Source organism: Lissotriton vulgaris, chromosome 7 (assembly GCF_964263255.1).
Source record: "Lissotriton vulgaris chromosome 7, aLisVul1.2, whole genome shotgun sequence".
Lineage (NCBI taxonomy): Eukaryota > Metazoa > Chordata > Amphibia > Caudata > Salamandridae > Lissotriton > Lissotriton vulgaris.
Window position 1 is genome coordinate 1409042416 of NC_141695.1, and position 24715 is coordinate 1409067130.

The 24715-nt window shown below is 48.7% G+C and overlaps 1 protein-coding gene across 3 annotated transcripts in view; it reads right to left on the reverse strand.

Annotated features, from left to right (window-relative positions):
- Positions 1 to 24715, reverse strand: part of LOC147705738 (sulfotransferase 1C1-like) — a 293598-nt gene that overhangs the window by 133619 nt on the left and 135264 nt on the right. For all 3 annotated transcript variants that reach the window (XM_086932185.1, XM_086932187.1, XM_086932186.1), the window contains 3 exons: positions 13080 to 13304; positions 12571 to 12699; positions 12372 to 12469 (listed from right to left, as the gene is read on the reverse strand). In XM_086932185.1, the coding sequence (XP_086788311.1) occupies positions 12372 to 12469; positions 12571 to 12699; positions 13080 to 13266 (414 nt within the window). In that variant the 5' untranslated portion in view covers positions 13267 to 13304. The remainder of the gene's footprint in view (positions 1 to 12371; positions 12470 to 12570; positions 12700 to 13079; positions 13305 to 24715) is intronic.

The following is a 24715-nucleotide window of genomic DNA, read 5'->3' on the forward strand; positions in this document are numbered from 1 at the left end:
GAGTAAAAAACGGAATCCAATTGAAAATTCTACCCATCCTGTTGTGGCATGTGTCCTCGCATGTCCCCCATAATGAGTATCCCACCAACCAGTGCTATCCGTAAATACATTGTGATCAGAAAGCCTACCAGTACAAAACGGTAAAAAGCCGCCACCATGTCCCACCTGTTCCCTCCCCTCAGACACCAGAGAAATAAAAATGAACATAAACAAAAGATACAATGGGAAAATCGCTACCAGGTCCTTGTCGTGGGGCATGAAGCCCCTCAGGCACTAGTGGGGACAGCAGGTCCAAGGACCCCGTTCGCGCCCATCCCGGTGCAGTTCAGAAAATAATGAGAAACATCTTTGTGCGGCTGAGGAATTGCTGTTAGGACAGACCCACACCTGGTAGGAATAAAGGCCGTACTCCTGCATTGGAAATGAAAACATGGTGCTTTTCCCCGATTAACAAGAAGATATCAACATGCTGGTATGATGCAGATAACAAACCAGAACTAGCATCAGAGAGAAGAGAAGTTCGCTGTTCTAAACCGTAGATGCAAAGTAGGGCACATCATTTTCTTAACAGTGGAGAGTTCCAGAAGCCCGGAGATGGCAGGGTAGCTGATAGAAGTGGGTTACTGCCAACCTACCTGGGCTTCCCTTAGGGTCGCCAATATCGACAACAAGTTACTGTGACATTACGGGTCTCAGTTCGGTTGTAGAGTATAGACAGTACAGTTCTTATGGCGCGCTCACCGGGATTTCATCTGCGGTCTCTACGCAGGCCCACAGACCATGCAGACGTCGATGATGTACCTTTAAGAGGCTCCCTATTTTTATCTTGTGTGGAGTCGTTTTCCTCTGTGGGAAGACCCAGAAGTTCCATGCTTTCCTTTAAGTCAGTGATTTGGCGCTGTTTGTTGTTGAATTCAAAACTAAGGTCAAACGGGTAGGTCCATCTATATCTGATTTTATCTTCTCATAATTTGGAAGTGAGGGGTCTGAACAATTGTCTCTGTGCCACAGTAGCCGGTGCTAGATCCTGGTATATGGCACATGCGTGATTTTGGAATGAAATGGACCCCCTTGTCCTAGCCCCCAGGAGTACCACCTCTTTGACTTTATAGGAATGGAATGTCACCAGGATATCGCGGGGTCTCTTTTTCCACCCGGTCGGAAAACTTCCCACTCGATGGATCCTTTCCAGTTTTATTTTGAGGGATTGGGGACCCAAGACTTCTGCAGAGAGCCCCTCCAGGAAGGCCCCCAGGTCAGGCCTCTCCACGCCCTTCTCCAGGTCTTTAACACGTATGTTCTCCCTCCATGCCTTATTTGCAAGGTCTTTCGCCTTGGACTGCATCTGATGTAGCTGGTCCCGGAGAGCTCGGACATCTTCATGGAGTTCAGTGGAAAGTATCTCTGGGTCTTGAGGGTGCGCCTTTATATCCAACACTCTAGTGCCCACAGAGTCCACGTCTTGCTGGAGGAAAGTCAGTCTCTCGGTGAGGTCCGCCCTCAGTTGCTCCATGGAGGATTTGATGTCCTGGCCGAGGTCTTTACGCAGCTCTGTCTTAAAGTCTTTAAACATAGTCAGGAGGCGCACCTTTGTGAGGGCCATGGTGGCTGTTTTGTCATCTCTGTGTAGCGGCGAGCTTCTATCTGTTGTAGTGAAGAAGTCTGATAACTTGGTGGATGTCCTTGTCATCCCCTTCTTTGGTGGCATACGGGCAGGCCCCGGAGGACCGCTGCAGCAATGATGGAGGTGGCCAGAGAATTTGTGCACCAACATGCGGGCCGCCAATACCAAAGTGTAGTGGAGATGGAGGCCCCTGAGGACCCAAAGGACTGGGCACAATCACCGTCAGCACAAGGACCCCCGAATACTGGGCAAGCCGGTCTGCTGTGTAATTGGTGCTATTGAGTAGAGTACGATTGTCGGAAGAGGCAGAGGGAAGGTTCGTGCCGGATGTGATGTCTCGCAGTGCACACAGCGCAGAGTGGGAGGGAACTAGAGGCCTCACTCAGGGAGAGAAATCAGTCTTCCAGGCACAAGCCGCTACCATCCCCAGCACACGTGGGTCCCGGTGGATTCAGTCAGCATCATGTAGAGACTATCCATGACGAGGTGGAATGGGTGCCATTTTGTGGCTGGCAGGGTAATACAGGGGCCGCACAGATGGTGGCAAAAGAGGACGTGGAGCGCCGGCAGGTCAGCTCCAGGGTCAGGAAAGGGCAGCAAAGTATTATCCCCTCTAGAGCATCACCTGGTAGAAGGTAGATATGGGCCTGAAGCCCGAGTGAGCAGACAGCGGCGCCAATTTTACAGAATGGCTGCCATTTTAAAGTCAGGCATGTGGGCTGTGGGATGAAGCGGCATGAATTGTTCTTCGGGAGGTGTCAGCTTGGGCACTCCAGTGTTCACGGTGGATCTGGTCCTTACCTCTGGCAGTGGCAAATAGATCTGGAGCCAGGGTTCCCACACGGCATCCCCGGTAGCCACCTCCGGAGCTCTCCGATCAAGCCAATGCGATGTCCGCCATTTTGATGGGCGCCTGCTTCCTCCTTCGGGGTCACGCCGGGACTGCTCCTGCGGGGTGAAAGGCAGGTAAGGTCTCTCCGTCTATGCGCTACATCTTCCGCTCAGTGTAGGAGCGGCTCGCAGCCCTCAGAGTTCCTGTTATCTGCTCTGGAACAGCGTGCCACGCCCCTGCTGCATGCTCTTTTAAATACTGATCTCCCACTTCATTTTGGTGCCATGATCCACATCATATTCAATGCCTCTACGACAACTGGCTTGGCACACTTTTTTAAGGTTGAGGGCTCTGGCCTTGCGACCTCGTTCCAAACAATAATTGGTGTGATACCGGCATTTTTTCATTCTATTTTTTCCAGCGTCTTCGGCGGGTTACCTTTAATTCTCAATTTGGCTGCCGGCGTGCTGCTGTTGATTTTCTTGCTCCAAAAAGGCTGCACTATCTGTGTCACGAGACAGCCTGCCCCGGCTGTTCCAGCTTCGCAACTGGATACTTGAACTCTATGGAAAGATACCTCTGGCAACATTGAGTGTGGCGTATGGATTATCCTTCTAGTTTTCATACTTTACATGCGTTCAGCCTGTGTTTCATTGCTTGGATTGTTCATTTGAATGGTCTTTGTATTTGTGTCTCTCAAATACATCGTCTCCTGCCCCGGATTATGATCAACTGATGAGTTCCGTAGTGGCTCACGAGTTGGACTGTTCTGGCATCGTCATTTTGGCCTGTGCGGCTGCGCATGGAGTTCTAGGGAATTGGAACATATATGAGGCGGCACCTGACTTTCTGTCACAAAGTTACCTCGAAGAACACGCTAGTTGTCCTCTGATGGTGCTTGAGGCTCCAGTTATTGAAGAAAATGTATGCTCCTTTACTTTATTAAAGTGGATGGCTGAACTTTTTGCTGATGAGAACAATGACTTCCTTTTGGAGGCTGTTGCAACATACTGTGCCTACACTCTGATGGACTAAAGGCAGTTATCCAGATAAGAGCACATACTGAATTCAGATTTTTTTACGTTTTACTATTTTTATATCCATATTGGGCAGCACACCCTTCTTGGTTTTAACATTTTTTTTAACTCCTTACTACTTCGAACTTATCATTTCCAATTGTGCGGTTTGGCAAAATTTGAACTTGGTTCTGTCTCACTCGAACTTGAACTCTGCATTCCTAAATTGTTTCCCTTTTTGTTCGTGGGCCGATCAGGGGAGGGTGTAGTGAAGGCCAGGTTCTCCCTGCATACATTGCTATGTTAGCATAAGCGTATTAGAAGGTTTTTTTTCGATATCTTTTTATTAAATATTATCGACATAACATACCATATTGAATCATGATTAGGAGACAGCATACATTTCAATTATTTGTACTGGGTTACAAAGATTCAAGTCACAGTGCACAATATGTAGCAATTAGGGGGGTGTAAGATTCTCGTCTTCACTCAAGAGTGCCAGTAGGGTGCATATATCTCCCCTGTATGAGTTCCAAGGCCCCCATACCCTGTTCTATTTCTTGGGACACCCTCTGGCTATATAGACTGATTTCTCCCTGAACATGCACCAGTCTAGATCTTCCTTCCATTGGTCTATTTTGGGTGGTTTGAGGGCTCCCCAGTGTTGTGCTATGTTCCTTTTTGTGGTCATTACTGCTAGTGTTGCCCATTGCTTAGTGTAGGAGGTGAGGTATGTTGGTTCCCAAATGTTTAGGAGGCACCTGCGTGCCTCCGGGTGCAAGTCTTTTGTGAGTACCTCACTGAGTGTTTGGTGTATGGCTTGCCAGTAGGTTTGTATGTATTCACACTCCCATATTATATGGATGCAAGTGCCGTCTTTTCCACATCTGCTCCGGCATTCCCCACTGTCAGCCCTACCCATACGGACCAATCCTGGACCAGTTATGTATGTCCTGTGGAGAATTTTGAGTTGTACTAGTCGTAGTCTGGCTTAGATTGCCACCTCCCTCGGGGAGGAGACTGCCCATTGCCAGTCTTCCTCATCTAGCTCAAGGCACTCTCTTATCCATTTCTCCTTCAGAGATTGGAGCGGGTCTTCCATATTATTAATTTTTTTTATAGATCAAGGAAATTGCTTTTTCGGTTAGGTGGCCATCAAGTATTTTATACTCCAAGGGAGAGGCATCGGGGGGGAGGACTTCCTAGTGAGATGAGTCTAGAAGGCATGCTGAATTTGGAAACATCTATATTGTTCAGTGTCCGCCAGGCTATATTGTTGTTGGAGGGAGGCAAACGAGAGGATTTCATCTTTAAACAAGAGATATTTAATTTGGGAGATTTCTATAAGATCCCATTTATCAAAGCCCTTGATTTGCCACAGGTTCCCCTGTTTTTCGGAGTTCCACAGGGGTGTTGCCACGGTGAGTCTGCGGAGCCATCTGTCCAGGGTTTTCCGTCCCACAACAGATCTCTTTGAAGGCTCTCTTTTTCCTGAAAGTATGATTTGGGAACCAGATCCAGCGAGTTCTGGAGGGCGTAAAGGAAGCGGGGCAGTGCCATCATTTTGAAAAAGGCAGCTTTACCCAGTAACGAGAGGGGCAGAAACTTCCAGCTCTCTATGTCCCTTTTCAATCTCTGTATCGGTGGTAGGAGATTCCGGGTGAAGCGGAGTGTGGGGCTTAATGAAATAAAAATGCCAAGATAGTGGAAGCAATCTGTTGTTATCTGGATTTGGCAGTTCCTAGAGAGGACCGGTGGTTCTCCCTGTAAGACATGGACAACAGACTTGGTCCAGTTTATGGTGAATCCGGAATATCTGCTAGTAGGAAGTCAGATATAGCAGAATGTCATCTGCGAGGAGGGATATATTATCTTCCCAGTCTGGAGACCAACGCATACCTTGAACCACTAGATCTCTACGGATCCACACCACCAGGGGTTCAAGGGCCAGAGCAAATAGAAGCGGGGACAGGGGACATCCCTGGTTTGTACCACGGCTCTGTTGAAATACTTTTGATTTGGGGTTGTTCACCACTACTTAAGCCATTGGTTTTGAATAAAGTAATCGGATGCAGCTCACAAACCTGGGCCCGAATCCCTTCTTATTGAGTACAGCAAAGAGGTATGGTCATTCCACCATTTCAAACGCCATGGTGGCATCTAGCGAGACCAGTACTGCTGGTTCTTGAATAGTTGCTGCTCTTCCCAATACTCTGTGTACTCTGCACAGGTTTAAGGCTGTGTTAAGATGTGGCATGAAGCCTGATTGGTCGGGGTATACTAGGGTATCTATCACTTTTATCAACCGGATTGCCAGCAGTTTTGCGAGGATCTTCGGTTCTGCGTTGAGTAAGGATATAGGCCTATATGAGGCACAGCTGGTTTTGGGTTTACCTTCTTTGTGAATGACTACAATATTGGCTATCCTTTGATCCATGGGGAGTGTCCCTATTTCCTTGCTGTCTATAAACATCAATCGAAGGTACAGGGCTATCTTATCTGGCCTGAGCTTGTAGTGCTCGATTGGTATGCCATTGGGACCCAAGGCTTTTCCCGAATGAATCGCCCGTATCGCCTGAGCCATTTCATCATCCGAAAAGTCGGACTCAGAGAATTAAGGCACAGTTGTCAGCTTCTGTGTACTGCTCTTCTGAGCTGGACCCCGTCTGAAAGTGTTCAGCAAACCGTTCAGCGATTTCTTGTGGGTCAATGATAGGGTCAGTATCCTCTTCTTGTAGCTCAGGTACAAGACGGCTGGCTCACTCCTTCCTATCTAACCAGGCTATTAACTTCCCCGCTTTATCTCCTTGTTCATAGATACTCCTTTGCATTTCCCTCCCTTGAGCCCTCGTTCTGTCTGTTGCTATTGCTTTGAACTCGTCTTGTTTTAGATGCAAGAGGTGCAATTTCTCAGGGGTGACTGTCAGCTCTAACTCTTCTTCCAATCTAAGCATTTCATCCTCTGCCTGCATCATGTCTTTCCTGCGGATTACCGATTTGTAGGCTTCCCATAATGTTTGGGCTGATTCTACCGTACCCTCATTTTCATGGAAATAGTGGTCTGTGGCCTGGTGATTTTCTTTCGGGTGTCAGGGTCTCAGAGATACCACGGATTGATGGGAGCGACTCTCCCAGCACTCATCTGGCCCAGAACTACATGTATCCAGATCGGTGAGTGATCAGAGATACCCCTGCCTAAGTGGGGGATTTCTCGAATATTGAGTGCCTGCAATGCTGGAACTAGGACATAATCGATGCGAGAGAGGCCACGATGGGCACTCAACAAGAAGGTATTTTGGACCATGTCTGGGTTGTGTACCAGCCCAATGGCCTCAAGGAAGTCAGGTAGCCACCTCTGTGCAGGTCTAATGTCCCATGGAGGGTGTTGATACAATAATCCAGAAATTACTGCGCTAAAGTTGCCCCCATCATGAGGAGGTCCTCTGCGAACGACAATAGGATCACACCCAGGTCTTTAAATGTATCACTCTGAAAGCCAGGGGGAACTTACACTGAAACAAATGTGACGACTCTACCCTCCCAGAGGTCTGAGATTCCTATGTATCTACCCCGCTTGACGGACCATGTGGATTGTATTGTGAAAAGGAACAAATTCTTGTTTAAGATGCCCACTCCTCACGACCCGGTTGTGAAGCCTGCATGTGCCGCTAGTTTATATCCTCCCCTGTTCATTGCCTTACATGTGTCTGCTGTAATAGGATAGGGTCAGAGGCCTGCCTCTTGATGTACTGATGGACCATGCTACGTTTGATTACAGATATTACTACTGTGCAAAGCCCTTAAGTACAAGCCAGAATTCACTCTTTTATATACATGAGGAAGGTTCTTATCTTACGTAAATGTCTAACGGTGTGTTCTGGTGCAGGCCTCGACCCCACGTCACGGCTCGATAGACTTTACAAGCCGATGTTACCACTACCTATGCCCTATGGCCCACACCTGCCCCATCCCATTTATGTTAACCCAAATATTGTATGGACTGCCGTTCAGTGGCTCTCCAGCCAGCCTGCTGCTGATTCTGGATGTTCAAAGAACCAGGCCCTATCCTCAGCTTCCACTCGAAGCCTGGCTGGGAACAATATGGCGTACTTGTAACCTTTGTCTCTCAGTGTCTTCTTGATTCCCAGGAAGGAGCTTCTTTGCCTCTGGACCAGCTGGGTAAACTCTGGAAGGAAGGTTATGTCTGCATTGTCGTACCGAAGTGGGGGTCCCGTTCTGGCATGTTGGAGTATCACGTCCCGGTCTCGGAAGTTGAGGACTCTGACCAGGATTGGACGAGGAGGGGCCCCTGGTTTCGGTCGACCCCTGGGGACTCTGTGGGCCCTCTCGATGCCGAAGAATTTCCCAAGCCCCTTGGGTTGCAGGTGGTTAAGGATGAGGTCTTCAACGAATAGATCTGTGGCATGTCCTTCTGATTTTTGCAGGATCTCTAAAATTCGAACATTGTTGAGCCATAGACGCCCTTCATAGTCATCTAGTTTGGTTTCTGCAAATTTCCGAAAAGTCTGCAATTCTTTGACTGGGAAGCATCATTCACGAGGCTCGCAGTTGTGAGCTCCACTTTTTTGACTCGTTCACTATTTTTGTTCAGGTCTGCACAGAGTAGATTGATTTCCATGGTTATTGTGCCCATCTTGTGCTCCAACAATGTCTTGATCCCCGCAATCGCCTCTAGAACGTCTTTGAGCGTGGGTTCCGGGTCTACTTTTCCCTGTGTTCCTCCGCTTTCGCCCAAAGGCGAAGGATCAGGCAAGGATGTTTTGGAGAGAGTGTATCTGTCCAGCCTGTTCTGCTGCACTGGTTTGTTGCCTCTAGTTGACGACATTGCGCCTCGATCTCTTTTGCCCGCTGCGCCAGTAGTGAGACGATGTGCAAGTCCAGCAGTCTGGAGTCACTCTTGACGTTGTTGGCAACACTTCCACCCTGCTCAGGCCGCCAATTATCTCATGGGGTTGGTCTTGTATTCAGGACGATGCTGGGCAGATGATTGTGGTTGGGTATCATGCCTTGTGTGCCTGTTCGGCTTCTAGTAAGGGTCGTTGACGCTTTCCCCTGAATAGGTCTGGAGTGCAGTGGCAATAGCACGTTATGTCCAAGGGGAAAGTCAGTGGTGTTTGCAGATCAGTAGAGCCCAGCGTTAATGCCCTCTGGAGAGTCACGGGCTGATTTTGTTCCAGTCCCATTGCCTGTGAAGTGTGCTGGCAGCTGCACTAGTCAGGAGAAATGCAGGTAAACGGGGCTCACAGTAGATATTGCATTCACGTACAGGTGGCAGTTCTAGTGCGTGAGCTTACCATGCTCCATTACGGCTGTTGTGTGGCACTGGGTGAAGCAGGCATCTCTACTCTCATCGTGGTGCCACACTCCATTTGCCCGTCTTGAAGTGGCAGACTGTGATCGGGTGGGCCTAGGAGCCAAGAGGTGCGGCTGACGAGGGATTTGTGAGACAATCAGGCAGGGCGCTAGCACCCACGCGCCGCTTCCGTATCTATGCGAGGTCTCGGCTATCATTCCCCCATAAGACTGCAGACTCGGTCCGCTGCTATCTGGGGCTCGGAGCACTTCGCAGCGATCGCTGCCTTGGGGAGGGACGTTGGATGGTCTTTTGGTCATCAAACTTGTTTACTGGCAGTGCCGTTCCTTTGGTTGTGGATCGGGCCACCGGGGTATCTGGGCCTGCACGCCATCTTTGCCTCCACTCAAGGTCCTGACGTTCCCACCCCGAGTAGGCTGCAGTCTAGACTTGCCATTTTCTGGGTCTCCGGTTGATGTTTAGAGATCGCCACTGCAGGGTTCGGTACCAGGGTGCCTGCCGATATAAGAATTCCACTTCTGGGCTCCGGATAGGTGTCACAGATAGACGGGGGAGGATAGGGAGTCACAGAGCCTTGTTAAGCTAGGGCCATTAAGCTTTGCGGCTCGGCCACGCCCCCCGTATTAGAAGTTTAAATGCCATTTTGCCACTTTGCCGCTTTTGCACAAGACGCTACATGTATCTGTTGGGATGTATGATGGAACAACGGTAGCTATAACAACGCGTGCCGTTACATCGCAGTCGTTACACGACTGCGATGTTACCACGCTATGCCATTACAACGCAAGTCTTTACATCGACTTGCGCTAGATGGCGTGCTAACATTAAAAAAGTGTAATTTACTATTCCAACTCCAGTCCACTTAACAGTAGGGAAGGTGTTGGGATAGTAAACTACACTAGTTGTAATGTTAGCACGCCATCTAGCGCAAGTCGATGTGAAGACTTGCGTTGTAATGGCATAGCGTGGGTACATCGCGGTCGCTGTAACAGCATTGCGGTGTAGTGACCGTGTTGTTAACGATGTTTCCCATCTGTTGCTGTAAGTTAAACTGCTTGATTTTCTTCACATGAGAACGGTCTGCTTTCCACATCCCTAGACTTACATGGCGACCCCAGTATATACACTTTGTGCTGCAGGCTTCAAGGTCAAATAAAAATGTATGCTGTTGATTCAGGTTGATCAGCCCACGCTCTAGACACAACATGCATCCAGCTGCGAATAGCTGAAACTTGAGTGCCTTTAATATTACACTGCATGCATGTTTGCAAGAACTTGGAGAAAAACCTTTCCATCTACAGAGAGCTTGCTGATACTTTGATGTGATTCACCTAAGCTGATCTTTGAGGTATGGGGTTTCCCGTTTAAACCTAGAGACCTTCTATTATTATAAAACCTAGCTCCGAGCCAGGGGAGGGTGGTACACAAGACGCTACAAGACCTGTTTCCACTATTATTATAATATGATTTCTCCCTTTATGTTTTATGGAATTGTAACAATGCTGATTGTTTTATTTCTAATCATATGGCTGCTTATGTTAGCCAAAATACTGCATCTTAGAGCATGTAGTTAAAATGAACATTTTAAACTTTACTGTGTCTCGTATTACTCATGTCGTGGACTTGTATGAGAATATAAACGAAAGAGTGTTTTTGATCTCACCATTCCTGAGAGTATTCTAAATTGCTTGTTCTGAGTTGCCTAATCATTGGTAGCTTCGCTGTAGGACAGAGAACGAATGAGACACTGATGCTAGTCGGATAGGGGTTCTGGGTACTGAGGTGAGTTTTTGGTACATCACAATTCACTAAGGTCCTGGTTTCCTGCGCATAATTCTGTGCATGAGCAGAATCCCCGCAACAGTATCAACTGCAGGTGCCATATTTAAACACTGCCATGCAGAGGATGTATATGCCTGTACTAATTACAGGGCACGCAAGGGTGCAAACCTTGGCGAAAAAGAAATCAAGTTAGAGCGCATGCTGGAAAGATTTAATTTCTAACCTGCAAGTTACAGATGTGATTCTTTTTATAATAGCTGAGGCGGTTCATGTGCCAGCGGTAGAGATCTCTGTGTGCACCCTGCAGGACATAAGTTTGAACCTGAGAAGGTGATCTAGTGTGTTTGGGCTGCCTGATGCAATCATTCCTGTGTGTGTACTTGGGCAATATGCAGGCACCGCACCCAGAAACAAAAGGTAGCCTGCTGTCTGCTAAAATCTACGATAATGGGTTGAGGGATTGTGTCGCTTGACACTTGGGCGGACAGTTTATGGTATCCTGTGTACATCGGTTTCACAAGGTTGTCCCTGTGTCTGCCAGCTTTGCAGTTTCAGGGCCTCGTAGGCCAGGAGGCCCTAACATATTTAGTCACAAATTAAAACTACAGGCAATACTTCCAGTATTATTGGAAATAATAGAGGGATAGGAAGACTAGTAGATATTACTTTTTCCTAACTGTCACTTTTGATGTGGTGAGAAAAAAGAGTCAATGCTCAACAGACACTCTCCATGTGTACACTACTCCTATCTATCATTCATCTCTGCCACCTGTTACAACCCTACAGTCATCCTTCTTCCAAAACATTACAACGGTCGTGGGTGCCATGTGAACAACTCTTTGGCCACTGCCGTACGATTCTTGGTTTGAAATGCTGCAATCCAGCTTCACTGTCGTCATTCTTGACTTGAAATGCTCTCACCCAGTTTCAAATCACTGTCCCAATCAGGGACAGCTCAACAGCAAGGCAGTCCCACCGAGGGCTACTAGGAATGGGGTGGCAATTGAAATCTCAGTAAAGGCCCAATTGACACCAAACGTCCTTGCCTTGCATTGGCAACTGTCACAACATATGGTCTCAATCTGCTTATCACTCTTTCTTCCCGATCTTCAAGCTATTCCTTGTTCAACTTTCCTATCCAGCCACTATAGTGTTACTTTTGTTCCTGGAACCTTTCTCCATATTTACACACAAGGCGACAGACCCATGGACGTATGGAGAATGAGCCTACGTTATTTTAAATTATGCTCAAAGGACTTTACACCTCAGAGCTCCCACATCTTTTTAGAAAAAAAATGATACATCAATGTTCATCAATTTGCCGTGACACGCCCTCAGGACTGAATAACACGACCAAGGGCTCCGCATTATCGAATAGACGTTTCCAGCCACTTGTAACAATGCTTCATAAGAACCCACGAGAAAAGTGCATCTCTACTGAGTGTCGTAAGCAGTTGCAAAATAATTATAAAAATATTACAAGTTATCTACTGCAATGTAGCTTAATACATGATCGACAAAGAAGCAGTTACTCCATTCTAGAAACTCTATAAGTGGATCCACCCTCAACTTCTCATCTTCCTGCCCAGGACTCCGTTCTTATGTTCCATCTGCTGCCACCCACCAGAGTCCAAGGCGGAGCGATGCATTTATCGGAGGAATGTCTGTATGAGGAGAAATAGCTTCAAAAGGAAGGACACACTGGAAGGCTATTCAGATACCTGCACAGTTGCACAATGGCCACTGCAACCAACAGGAGTGGAGGTTGGTGGTCAGTCTTACCTTACAGTTCTGCTCCCAGAAGGACTTGGGCACAAGCTGAATTGGAAGGTGGGTCTTAATGACACGAGGAGACGGTGCCTTTGCAAGTGCATCCACGCCTGAATGAGAGAGGGACAGAAACCAGGTTATTCTCCAGTCACAAAATACATGTTTCACCTTCTCCCCAGAAGAGCAGTCAACTCATATCTCTGATATTCACCAGATGGCACAGGAGGTGGTAAGACCATTTCCAGGAAGGGAACACGGACATAGGTTGGTGCTCTTCTTGCTTCTTCCAAATCTCCCCCATTATTGATCAGATCCACTATCTCTTGCATCCAGGTGGTACCTTAAGTCAAGCAACAAAGACAGTTATCACTCAGCATTGTGCTCAATAGGTGCATCATATCAGTGCTGCTGTATCAATGCATACAGCACTCATACACCTTTCCCAACAATCATATGTCCTGTAAGAATCTATATGTCTCACTCTACAGCCAGCCCTTCGGCAGGATTCCCTAAACCTAACCAGAAAATGCAGTAATGCTATTTCTATAGTTCCCAAGAGAATAATCGTTCCTAAATTCCCCTCAAGCATCCAGCACGACTGCAATATTTCCTGAAATGTCCTCTAGCAAGCACTCATTAAACAGTACATCATTCTCCCACACACTCTTCCAGTCACACCACAATAACTGTTAATCAAGGTTTCGCCAGAGGAACTCTTACCAGCCTTAGGATAGGAAGAAATTAAGAGGTCATCGGACCTGGCCTGGAATTGCTCTACTTTTCTCCAGTTCTCAGCGATAGTCTCCCTCAGTGGAACCCCATGCACCAACCTCAAAGGGATGCGCTTCAACAACTTTGTTGGAACCTCCTGTAGAATGCTGTTGAATTTCTGGGCTGCCTCCATCATCTGAATAGAATCCAGAATGTTGCTCCAGTGGCCTGTCACTGGGGCAGGGGAAGGAAAACAAAAAGCATATGGATCAATCATAGATAGACTAAACTAGTGAGATCCCAACTCATCAGACCAGAAAGTGCCAAAGGATTCTTTCTGCAGCCCCTCAAAGACAGAAATTGCAAGGACCACTCAAGGTCATCAGGTTGTCTTCTATGAAAGCTATGTTAATGAAACCTCATGAGGGCACATGCAAAAAGAGGCAGTAGTCAATGCAGGATTGCACCCGATTGGCTATGGGGGACACACAAAATGTCCTCCCTATCACAGCAACAACGCAATGACTGCAAACAGTCTGGCACGAGGTATGTCAATTGGGCTGTTAGGCCATAGAGGACTAGTGGCAAGAAGCATTACAATTAATTGAATTACGTGCAAAACATAGGTTTTACTCAGTTGTGTTTGACAAGTGACAAATGTATCTCAGACACTGATTACGGTTCTTTTGTGTGTGTGTGTGTGTGTGTGTTTTTTTATGATATTGTTTACTTGGCGTATTCTTGATGCCCTCCAATGCAAGTTTAAAATGTAGCTGTACTTATTTTAAATCATGTTGACCCAACTGCAGAAACTGGGAGCAATTTAAAGGTTAACATGTAGCTTGCTGAACAATACATAAGCATGCAATCAATTGGAGTAGAACAGACATGGGTTCTCCACATCAGATTTAAGGTAGCATGGTTAAACCTGGCACCTGGGGAATTTGCAGGTAGAGCTACATTGTCAAGTGATTTGATCTATGCCCAGGTGATAACAAGGTGTCAATTTTCCTCTTTTGCAAATGAGGACCAAGAGATACAACTTTTAAGGAATTTGCTAAAACACAGCTTATGGCATCACAAACTGTTGATGTTGAAGATGTATTGCATGTGTTAATGCAACGTTCTGCCCCACCTTGATTTAAGCCATAGTTTAATTAACTTTTTATTAACTGACAAGAACCCCGAGTTGAGTTTGAGTCAGTTTCTCCTATGATGGATGTCCCTTTTCAATAGTATAATTAATTCCTTTGATTCCCCTATATTAAAGTAACAACACACGTCAACGGAGAAAGAGCTAATAACCTTACAATAAACTTACAATTAAAGTTGACAACATATGGAAGTTGGGGGAGATCATAAACAAAGACACTGTCCAGAAAAGAACCATGCGTATTACTTCGTAACATTCACGGTTTGTGTTGCTACTAATGGATACGCTGAGTGTATGGGAATCCTGGTAAGATGTTTCCAAGCCAAAATACTGACTAAATGGGCACACAGCGGTAGGATACCGACCTTTTATGTTCCAATGGCTTTCTGATGAGCAAGATATATTTCTGGGGGTTGCAATCCAGACAGTGGAGAGTAAACTGAGGGAAGATTTACTAAGCTTTTGTGCCGTGTTTGCATCACAAAAGTGACGCAAAACGAAGTAAACATTTTTTGGGGTATTTGCTTTCCAGCTGTAAACTTTTTTAGCGCTGGATATAATGTAAAAGTAATATGATGCAGCGCATTGCGCTGCTTCGTGTTACTTTGCGTCAAAGGGACGTACCAATGGTAGTGTATGGGCGTTCCCATGCAACCACCCAAGGTTTCTCACGCTAAACCCAATTTACTAATAACATTAGATTGGGCTTAGCTTGAGAAAACTGCGTCCTTTTCAACTAGGCGCAAGGAAGGAGAAATGCTTACATTTCACCTTCCTTTTCCGAATTTGCCTGCGTGCTGCACTGTGCAGCATACATCCAAAGTGGGAAAAGCTTTTCCTTGTGTCTAGTATAATATTTTGTACAGGAAGGGTAGCCTTCCTGTACCAAATCTATGGTAGATTCATTCACACACCCTAACGCTGCGGCGCTGTGTGGGCATGGCGCACAGCAGCTGTAATCGGCGCCAGCGCAAGGAAAAGTGGAGGAGAGAGCCAGATCTTTGAAGATACGGCTCTCCTGCTCCCTCCCTGTCGCCAACGCAGCGCAGCCTTGCGGGGGGCTGCAACACGTTGCGTGACTTTTTAGTAAATGTCCCCCTGAGTGTAGTTAGTGCTCTATAGGGCGCACCTACGATGTTAGGTAATGGTAAAATAGATTGAGGTTAGGCAATAAAATCTGGGCACATGGCGAGGGTGTGTGGGGAGCGATTTAGCAATTCGATAGGGGTAAGTACCACGTCTGATGTAGAGACCTAAAACACAGGTCTCGATTTCTGGTCAGGAATCAAAGCTTATGCTGTGCTCTTGGAATATTGCTAGCATTTGTAGGCATTTTATGCAGGGATGACGTGACAGAAGTTTAAAAACTCCATCAGGTCATATGTATTCAAGAGTCCTGCAATGTGGAATCATTTCTAATAAATCGTGTTGTTGTTGAGTGATTGGTAACTTAGGGCCAGATATACACAGCAATGACCACAAAATACTTGTCGCAATTCGCAACCAGTATTTTTGGAGACTGTGTGGTATTTTTGCAAACTGACCTATGTACTAATAGGTTCGTTTGCAAAATACTGATTACCACTTGGCATAATTAGACATACTTTATGAATATTAATGAGGCAGTGTCTAAACAACAAGAGAATAAGGGTATTAAGAGGTCACTCTTCTACACCTATCAATATTCATACAACAACTAAAGAGTGACTACCTGTGTATTTAGAAACCAAGACACACTCGGAAATAAGTGTGAAGATCAGAAAAAAGAGAGAGAGAAACCTATTGGTAAAAGTAAGAACTCTATTTGTAAAAAGAACCCTCACTCACCCTAGTGGTGACATGCTTCATCATGGGGTTCCCACGAGGGAGACCGAATGTCCCCCCCGTGTGCTTCAACGCCTGCAATTGCAGCGGAGCAGGTTCTTTGTGAAACAGACAGTGTGTGTTCAGTGAAGTGCGTGCTAATGTTAAAAGATCCCAGTAGTACCCTTAAATGATTTTATTCATGGGTTAGCTGGTCACATTAAAAACAAGTGAAGACCATATAGTGATTTTTTTGGAAACCACTGTGTCCTAAAAATAGGTCAACATGTTTCTGCTGTTAGTTGCCGTGTTCAGCTCAGCTTTCATCAGGACGATTGAGTGAAATCCACGGGCGGTCCGTGCTCGCTAAGGCACGTCCAACCCAGAGGATATATGTGAGAAAAACAAATATACAAAAAAAAATGTTGTTTTAAGAAAACAACTTGTTCAGAAGTTTCTAGTACAGACTCACGGTTTTGTACCGTTTCTTCGAGCTCCTAGAAAGTCACCAGGAGTCCACTCTGTAAAGAGATGACATAAAAACAGTGCAAATATTCACTTTCATGTTTTACATTCATTCATTCTGCCTTCAGTATTAATCAGAAAGTATGTTGCTCTATAGTTTTGTCTCTCCATCTATTCTTATATTTTAAGAAAATACTCGCCATATTTTAAGCGAACTTTATTTATCAATTTCGAACAATCAGTTGGTCGATATTGTCAAGACTAACCTATCAGTCCTACTTTGCACCAAATTGGGATTCTACACCTGGCGTTGTGTTACGCTTTTAAAAGAATTATGGATTGGCGTCCAACCCCTATTTTATAAAAACGTCCCGATATTTTGTAAGTATTGAGTAACACAATTTAGACTCTTGACATCAACGCATATCGTATTCTTCCAATTGTCTGAATTTTCTTTTTTTTTTTATACATTATTTTTATTGCAGATACACACGGGGCCAAGATAGAAACTGTATATGGATCTCTGTGTACAACAGCAGGTGATATCTCGTACTCTGGGGGATACACGGCCATTTAGCCCACACCCCAGAGGTCGGGCGGCGTGCATTGCCAATATAGTAGTTACATCAGTGGATGTCAACCCTGATCCGCTGCAAAACGTCCCGTGTTTCCGCTTTTCTTTTTTATTTGTAGATAATGGAACCATCCCCCCCGCCCCCGCTCTTATCCACGGGTGGTCAAACAGTAGAAAACTCAAGTTAGGTTTCAGCAATACATTAGTTGATATTAAGAACGTGTCCTGATCGCATACATTCCCGCCCCCCCTCCCTCCACTCTCAGCCAGGTAAGTACATTTAAACAAAGCCTGTCGCTACCAGTGGCCTCCCCTTCCCACATGATCGTAGGCATGGCTGTTCGGACCCTCCCGTTCCCCATCCAGGCAGGATCTGTGACGCAATTCCTTCCTCGTTCACCTCCCACTACAGCCCCCCATCTAATCCATGGTACTGTCTCCATTTTGACCAAACCTTCCTAAATTTCCGGGGGCAGCCCCTCGCCTTGTACGTGACCCTTTCCGCCGCCATGTACAGGTCCAGCCCTCTCCTCCACTCCTCCAGGGCCGGGGGTTCTGGCGCCCCCCAATGTTTCGCAATATCCCGTTTGGCGACCACCAGCGCCAGTACAAGGAAAATGAGTAATGGGCGAGTCAGATCCACCTCTGTCGTCATACCCAGCAGTGCCAGCTTGGGGTCCAGAGGGATGGGGGCCCCTAGGATCTCTTCGAGTTCCCGAAAGATCTGCGCCCAATACTTCTGTATTACCGTGCAGGTCCATACCGTGTGAAAGAAGTCTCCCTCACCCTGTCTACACCTAAGGCAAGTTGGTTCCTCTATCTTCCCCATTTTGCAGAGGCGTACCCTGTCAAAGTATGTTCTGTGGAGAAAGTAAAATTGGATTAGGCGCAGTCTGGACTTGATGGCCACCTCCCGGGGGTGTGTCAAGACTATTTCCCAGTCCAGGTCCTCCATTTCCCCTACCTCCATCTCCCAGGCCTTTCTAAGTTTTGTTAGGTCTCCCAACGTATGATTGGTCAATGTCTTATATGTAAGGGACACCGCCTGTCCCACCATGTGCTCCTGGAGCAGCCTCCCCTCCAGTGGTGCATATTCTGGGATGCCAAGCAATGAGATATTTTGGGCCCTCCAGGCATGGCGCAGCTGGGAGTATTTGAAGTGTCGCGTGTTGTGTAACCCGAACTCCGTTTGAAGAGCCCTGAAGGACTTGAGCTCCCCCTTAGCTACTACGTCTCCAATGGTGGAGATGCCAATGTTGTCCCATCGCTGGAATCCGCGCAGTTTGTGTAGTTCACGTAACCAGCTACAGTGCCATAGTGGTGTCTGCCGTGTAGGTTTCTGCTCCCAGCCCATGCGTTTCGTGGCCTTCGTCCAAGCCCCAAGTGTTATGAGTGTAGCAGGGAGAAGATGGGCCCTTCTCACGTCCCCGTAGAGATACCTCAGTATGTTTCTAGGCACCAGCTTGGCCCTTTCTAGGGAATACGTCGGGTGATCTACCGCCGCATGAAGCCAGTCGTTAATTGGAGTCAGGTGTTCCGCCCAATAGTAGGCCTCCAAATTGGGAAGCAAGATTCCCCCATTATATTGGTGTCGTTGCAGTGTGGCCAACGCCACCCTTGCCTGTTTGCCGAGCCAGAGGAAAGATCGTAAATCTGCATGGATCTTAGCGAAGACCGCAGTAGGTATCGGATAGTACTCGTTTTGGAGGGCGTACAGGAATTTTGGCAGTATAACCATTTTATACATGGCCGCCCTGCCCAGGATCGTTAATGGGAGCCGCCTCCAGCGATCCATATTCGCCACTGCACTTGCGGCAACTCGCTCCACGTTTTTTTGGAACGAAAGAGGGACATTCGTCGTGATGTAAACCCCCAGGTATTGGAACCCTTTGGTCGTTGTCAGCAGTTCCTCCGGTAGATGCTCCCATTGGCCCCTTCCCTTCGGGTCATATAATACCGATTTTTGCCAATTGATTTTGTGGCCCGCCATCTCCCCGTAGTGTTCCAATTCTCTAAAGAGCTCCGGGACTGTTGTCTCAGGCTCTGTTATATAGAGCAGGACATCATCCGCATATAGCGAAATCTTTTCGGGAGATAACGACCCTGCCCCGTCCGTGAAGCCGTGGATACTTTCATTATGGCGGATTCTGGCCGCCAATACTTCTATAACAAGTGTAAAGAGAAGCGGGGACAGGGGGCAACCCTGCCTAGTACCCCTCTGGATGGGGAATTCACGGGAGAGCGTTCCATTAACCCTCACCCTCGCCCTTGGGCCGGTGTACAGTAGTTTGATCCACGCCGAGAACTTTGATCCAAACCCAAACCTCTGGAGCACTGCCATCAGGAAGGGCCAATGCACCACATCGAACGCTTATTCGGCGTCCAGTGAGAGGAACCAGTGCGGGTCGTTCCTCCCCTTTACCTCCTGGAGCCAGTTGTGCGTTCTTCTGAGGTTGAGCTTCGTTGCCCTATCGGGTAGGAAGCCAGACTGGTCCATATGGACCAAACCGGTTATGACCGCCCTTAGGCGGACCACCAGTATGGTCGCCAGCACTTTTACTTCCGTATTGAGTAAAGATATCGGTCGGAAGGAGGCACATTTGTTCCGTGGCTTGCCCTCCTTATAGATTGGTATTATCGTGGCCATAGTAAGATCCGGTCGGAGTTCTCCCGCTTCAAGGGCGTCGATTAGGAGGCCCCGAAGGTGGGGGTTCAGCAGGTCCGATGTGCGTTTAAATAGTTCAGCGGGGGACCCATTTGGGCCTGGAGTTTTACCCGGGTGGAGCCTGGCTATAGCATTAGCGATGTCCTCTAACGTGATGTCTGCGTCAAACGTAGCCGCTTCTTCCGGGGGGAGAATCGGCAGGGTGGTATCGTTTAAATATAGAAGGGCCTCCTCGTGAGTCGCCAGGTCACGTGCTGCGTAAAAGGCTTCATAATGGGCCGCAAAGGCGTCTGCTATCTCTGCGTCCGTTTTGACCGCTGTACCTCGTGGTGTGTCTATGCTATCTATCCACCTATCAGCTTTTTCTTTCCTGCTGAGCCATGCCAGTAGTTTCCCTGACTTATCCCCTACGTCATACAATCTGTGCAGGGTGGCCAGTGACTGTGTCTTGGCTTCATTAGTCACCAATTCCCAATATAGTTTTTGAGCGTCTAGTAGTCGCCTCAGGGAACTTTCGGACCTGTGGGCTAAATATTCTTCTTCACACTTTAGGGTCGACTGTTCCAGGGCTGTCACCTCCGCCTGAAGTCTCCGTCTGTCTTCCCCCAGCCTAAGTCGAATTCTATCGCGCATGACTGGTTTCAGGGCCTCCCACAAAGTGACTTTCGGGGTAACTGAGCCTACATTGTCTTCCAAATAAATCTTAATGTCTGTCCTCACATCTTTCAGTAGCTTTTTATTCTGAAGGTCCCATGCCGCGAGCCTCCAGCACCCCGTGTCCCTAGCTCTGCCTCGCCCCGTTCGTACATGCAGAGGTGAGTGATCAGAGATACCCCTGGCTCTGTATTCAGCTAGATCTTCTACTGTCAGCCATTGTCTAGACATGAAAATATAGTCGAGTCGTGAGAATGTCCGATGCGCCCCGGAAAAATAGGAGTAGGCGCGAAATGATGGGTGAAGCCACCGCCACGTGTCTGTCAGTCCCAGTGAGGACATCATGGCAAATAAAGCAGTCCTGTGTTGGTCGTCGACTGCGGTGCTGGATCTATCAAGGGTAGCGTCCATTACATCATTGAAGTCCCCCCCTACCACCTGTGTTGTATCTGCCGTGTCTAGGAGGATGTTTGCTACCACGCATTCGTGCGTGTCTGTAGTTTCGGTGGTGCATACACAGAGATCAAGGTATATGTGCGTCTATTCCAATTTCCCTGGACTCCCGCATATGTGCCCTCTGGGTCGAGCCACGTGCGTGTAATGGCAAAGGGTTGGGATTTTTTAATTATGATTGCTACTCCCCTGGAATCAGAGGTATAGCCTGCATGGGCTAACACCCTGTATTTGCCCCTAGCAATGAAGGCGCACTGAGTACCCCTGAGGTGTGTCTCTTGCAGAAAGATGATGTCGGGGTCCGTCTTTTTAATGTATGCGGTTACCAGCCCTCTCTTAATTTTGGATCCCAGCCCATTAACATTCCAGGTCAGTATGTTCAGCCCCTTGCCTGCCACCTGTGGTGCTACTACGGTACCTGCCATGGGAAAGTGCAGTGACCATGAATGGCCCAACTCTCACTATCAGCACGTTTGCGAAGACACAACTCATTACAGTGTTCCCTTAACAGAGTCTTCATTTGTCCCACCCAATACCATTTCCCTAACCTACCCCAACAGAGTCGAAATCCCCCACCCCCACCCCGCCTCCCTCCCCTTCCAGTTGTGCCCGATTGTCAGACATAGCTTTCCGAAGGAGTAGGCCTGTTGCCCTCCATCCACACCCACCCTAGTAAGCACCCAACAAATCTATAAACAAGGCAAACAGAAACTGCCAAAAAGGGAGGGGAGGTGTCAACTTGCGTGCTTCCCCGCCATAGACTGCCGTTCCAATCCTGCAGTCATCGATTCCTCGATCATCCAACCACGTCGCCTTGTCGTTGCATGCCTGGTGTACTGTGTATGGTGGACCCGACACTGCTAAGATTTAGAGTCCTGAGTGTCTGACTCCGGAGCACTGTGCTGTCCCAACATGTCCCGCTCCAGCACTCTAATCTCCTTCACCAACGGGTGATCCGATTGCCCCTCTTCCTCCTCTCCGTCTCCGCCCGATGTGGGGCTGTCGGGCATTTCTTCCTCTTCACCTGGGGAGGCCGAACGTCCTTTCCGAGTCCTCCCGGCATCACGACCTCTGTATGGTGTTGCTGGGGCCGGCCTTCTTGAGCGTCTGGGTTTCAGTCTCTGTGGTTTCGGGAGTTTCGGGAGTTCGGGAGTTCCCAGCGTGTTGCGTTTCTCAGTGACTTATCCAATGCATCACGCCTCGCTGTCTCCCTACTGTTAAGGATGGGGCGCTCCTCCAGCCATTGCCAAGCATCTTCCGGATGGGTGAAAAAAAGAGTCTGTTCATTGAAGATCACTTTAAGTTTTGCCGGGAACAACAGCATGTATGATATTTTTAGGTCTCTAAGTTTCGCTTTTACTGAATCAAAGGATCGTCGCTGTTTTTGCACCTCTTGACTGTAATCTGGAAAGAGCATGATCTGGGAGTTTTCCAGACGAATCTCGCCCAACTTCCTTGCTTCTCTCAGTATGAGGTCTCTGTCGGCAAAGTTCAGGAAACGAGCGATGACCGGCCGGGGCCTCGACCCCTCTGGTGGCTTCGCAAGGAGAGCCCTGTGCACCCTTTCGATTATGAAACATGGCGAAAATTGTGCCTGTGGGAACGTTTCTCTAAGCCACATGTGGAGGAAGGATGTCATGTCATTCTTTTCAATTCCCTCTCTAAATCCAACAAAGCGCAGGTTATTACGCCTGGCCCTATTTTCGGCATCATCCACTTTCCAGGCTAGTTGGCGGTTAGAGGCTTGCAGCTCCGCCACGTCTCTCCGGAGGGTCGTGATCGAGTCTTCTGCCTCACCCATGCGCGTTTCCGCCGAGGCGACCCTGTCGGACAAATTTCGGAAATCCTGCCTCAAGAGTGTCACTTCTGACCCTACCTCGCCGATTTTGACCTCCAATGCTGCCCTGGACTCCTGGATATCGGTGCGGGAGGCCTGGATCGCCGCCATCAGCAGGTCTGTGTCGGACCGACCGGCTGGGGCCGCCGGGGGGCCCTCCGCCGCAGGACGCGGCGCAGCAAAGTTATCCATTGGACCCTGTTTGGGACCTTTTGCCGGATTGTCCTTTTTCCCCATTGTTGTCTCCCCTTGAGCAGCCGCATCCGGGTATTGATTAGCGGATGCCGGTCCCGATGGGGGTCTCCGGGCGCTCCCTCCAAGACCTGGGTCGCCGCGGTCTCTCGTGTTCGCCCGCTCAGGCTCCACCTGTAGTATCTCCCCCTCTGGTTTCGTGCGTCTGTCCCGGTGTCGGAGCGTGGGCTTGCTCAGCGTTACTCTGACCAGGCGCTTCTCTGACCGGGACTTTCACCACTTCCGGCCCTTGTGGCTCACCTCAGATGCCGTGGCTGTCTCTCCGGCCAGCTAGGGATCAATCTCCACCCCGTTCCCCGCCAGTTAAGGCCTTCCGATATCTCACACCGCTATCTGTGTTCGTGCCCCTATCCGCCGTGAGCGAGCCCCCAGGTAAGTGTCCTCCTGTTGCATTCACACCGAGGCGGTGTGGCCTTTGGGGTTTTTTCCACAGTACCGAGATGCGACGTCCGTGGGGGTATGGAGCCGCGGACTCTCGCGGTTCTGGGTGCCCCTGGGGTGACTGCAGTTATCTCCCACCACCGCCGACTGTTTGGCCCATCTTCACTCCCTTTCCTTTCCTGTCGGCTTTTTGGTTGGTCCGGGCCACGTGTGGATGGCACCCAGGAGCAGACAGCGTGGCTCAGGATCCCCCAGGCCTCCCCTCTCACTGGCGGAGGGTCCGCCTCCCGGTGGACCACTGCGAGGCAGGTCTACAGCAGGGCTCAGTGGCGGCTCCCTCTCTCAATGGCGCGGTCTGCGCAGGCAGTAGCCTCACTGGCAGTGTGGTTCACCCGGGGCAGCAGGAGGACTTCCACAGCTGGGATTCCTGCCCCCGGGGCCCCGGTCCGGTCTCCGCCACTCTTTGGCACCCCCCACCAGACCTCCGGGGATTCAGGTCCAAACTAGGGCCGGGGGGTGGGTCCGGGTCCTCACCTCCTCGGGGCTGCTCCCGTCGGGCGGATAGACCTCTTCTAACCGGCACCGGAGGTCGACTCGTCATCCGCGGACCTCAGCTTCCTCCTCTAGGCCGCCCGCCGACCCTGTAATGCCCTCCAAGGCCGTCGGCTCACTCATGCCGCTCCGGGCGCCATGTTGGTGCAGTTCCCCCCTCCGGCCCGATCCTCCAGATGGACAGGGGAGGGCGGCGGGGAAGGGAGGGGGAAAACTCGGTGCCGGGGGGTTGCTTCGGGTATTTTCCGCCGGCAGTCTCGTCCGCTCTCCTAACACACCTGATGAGGGCCGGTGTGGGAGCCGAGCACAGAGCGCTCCGTGCACTCGGGGAGGGACAGCAGCCATGTTGGTGCAGTCGGGCGCACGGAGGAGAAACTCCGGGATGTTTTTCTCGAGCTATGGCACACGACTCGCTGTCTTCTCTCGTGTACCGGCTCAGTGCCCCTTTGGCCTCACTTCAGTAGGTTTCTCGTGGCTGCAGGACGGGTTTAAACGATGGATCAGGATGCAGTCTGCGAGGAGCTCCGCTGCTGCACGTCTTAGCCGGCCATGATGCTGGCCACGCCCCTCCCAATTGTCTGAATTTTCAATCCTGCGGTCCTGCTAGAGGACGTTTTTATAAAATAGGGGTTGGACGCCAATCCATAATTCTTTTAAAAGTGTAACACAACGCCAGGTATAGAATCACAATTTGGCGCAAAGTAGGACTAATAGGTTAGTCTTGACAATATCGACCAACTGATTGTTCGAAATTATTAAATAAAGTTCGCTTAAAATATGGCGAGCATTTTCTTAAAATATAAGAATAGATGGAGAGACAAAACTATAGAGCAACATACTTTCTGATTAATACTGA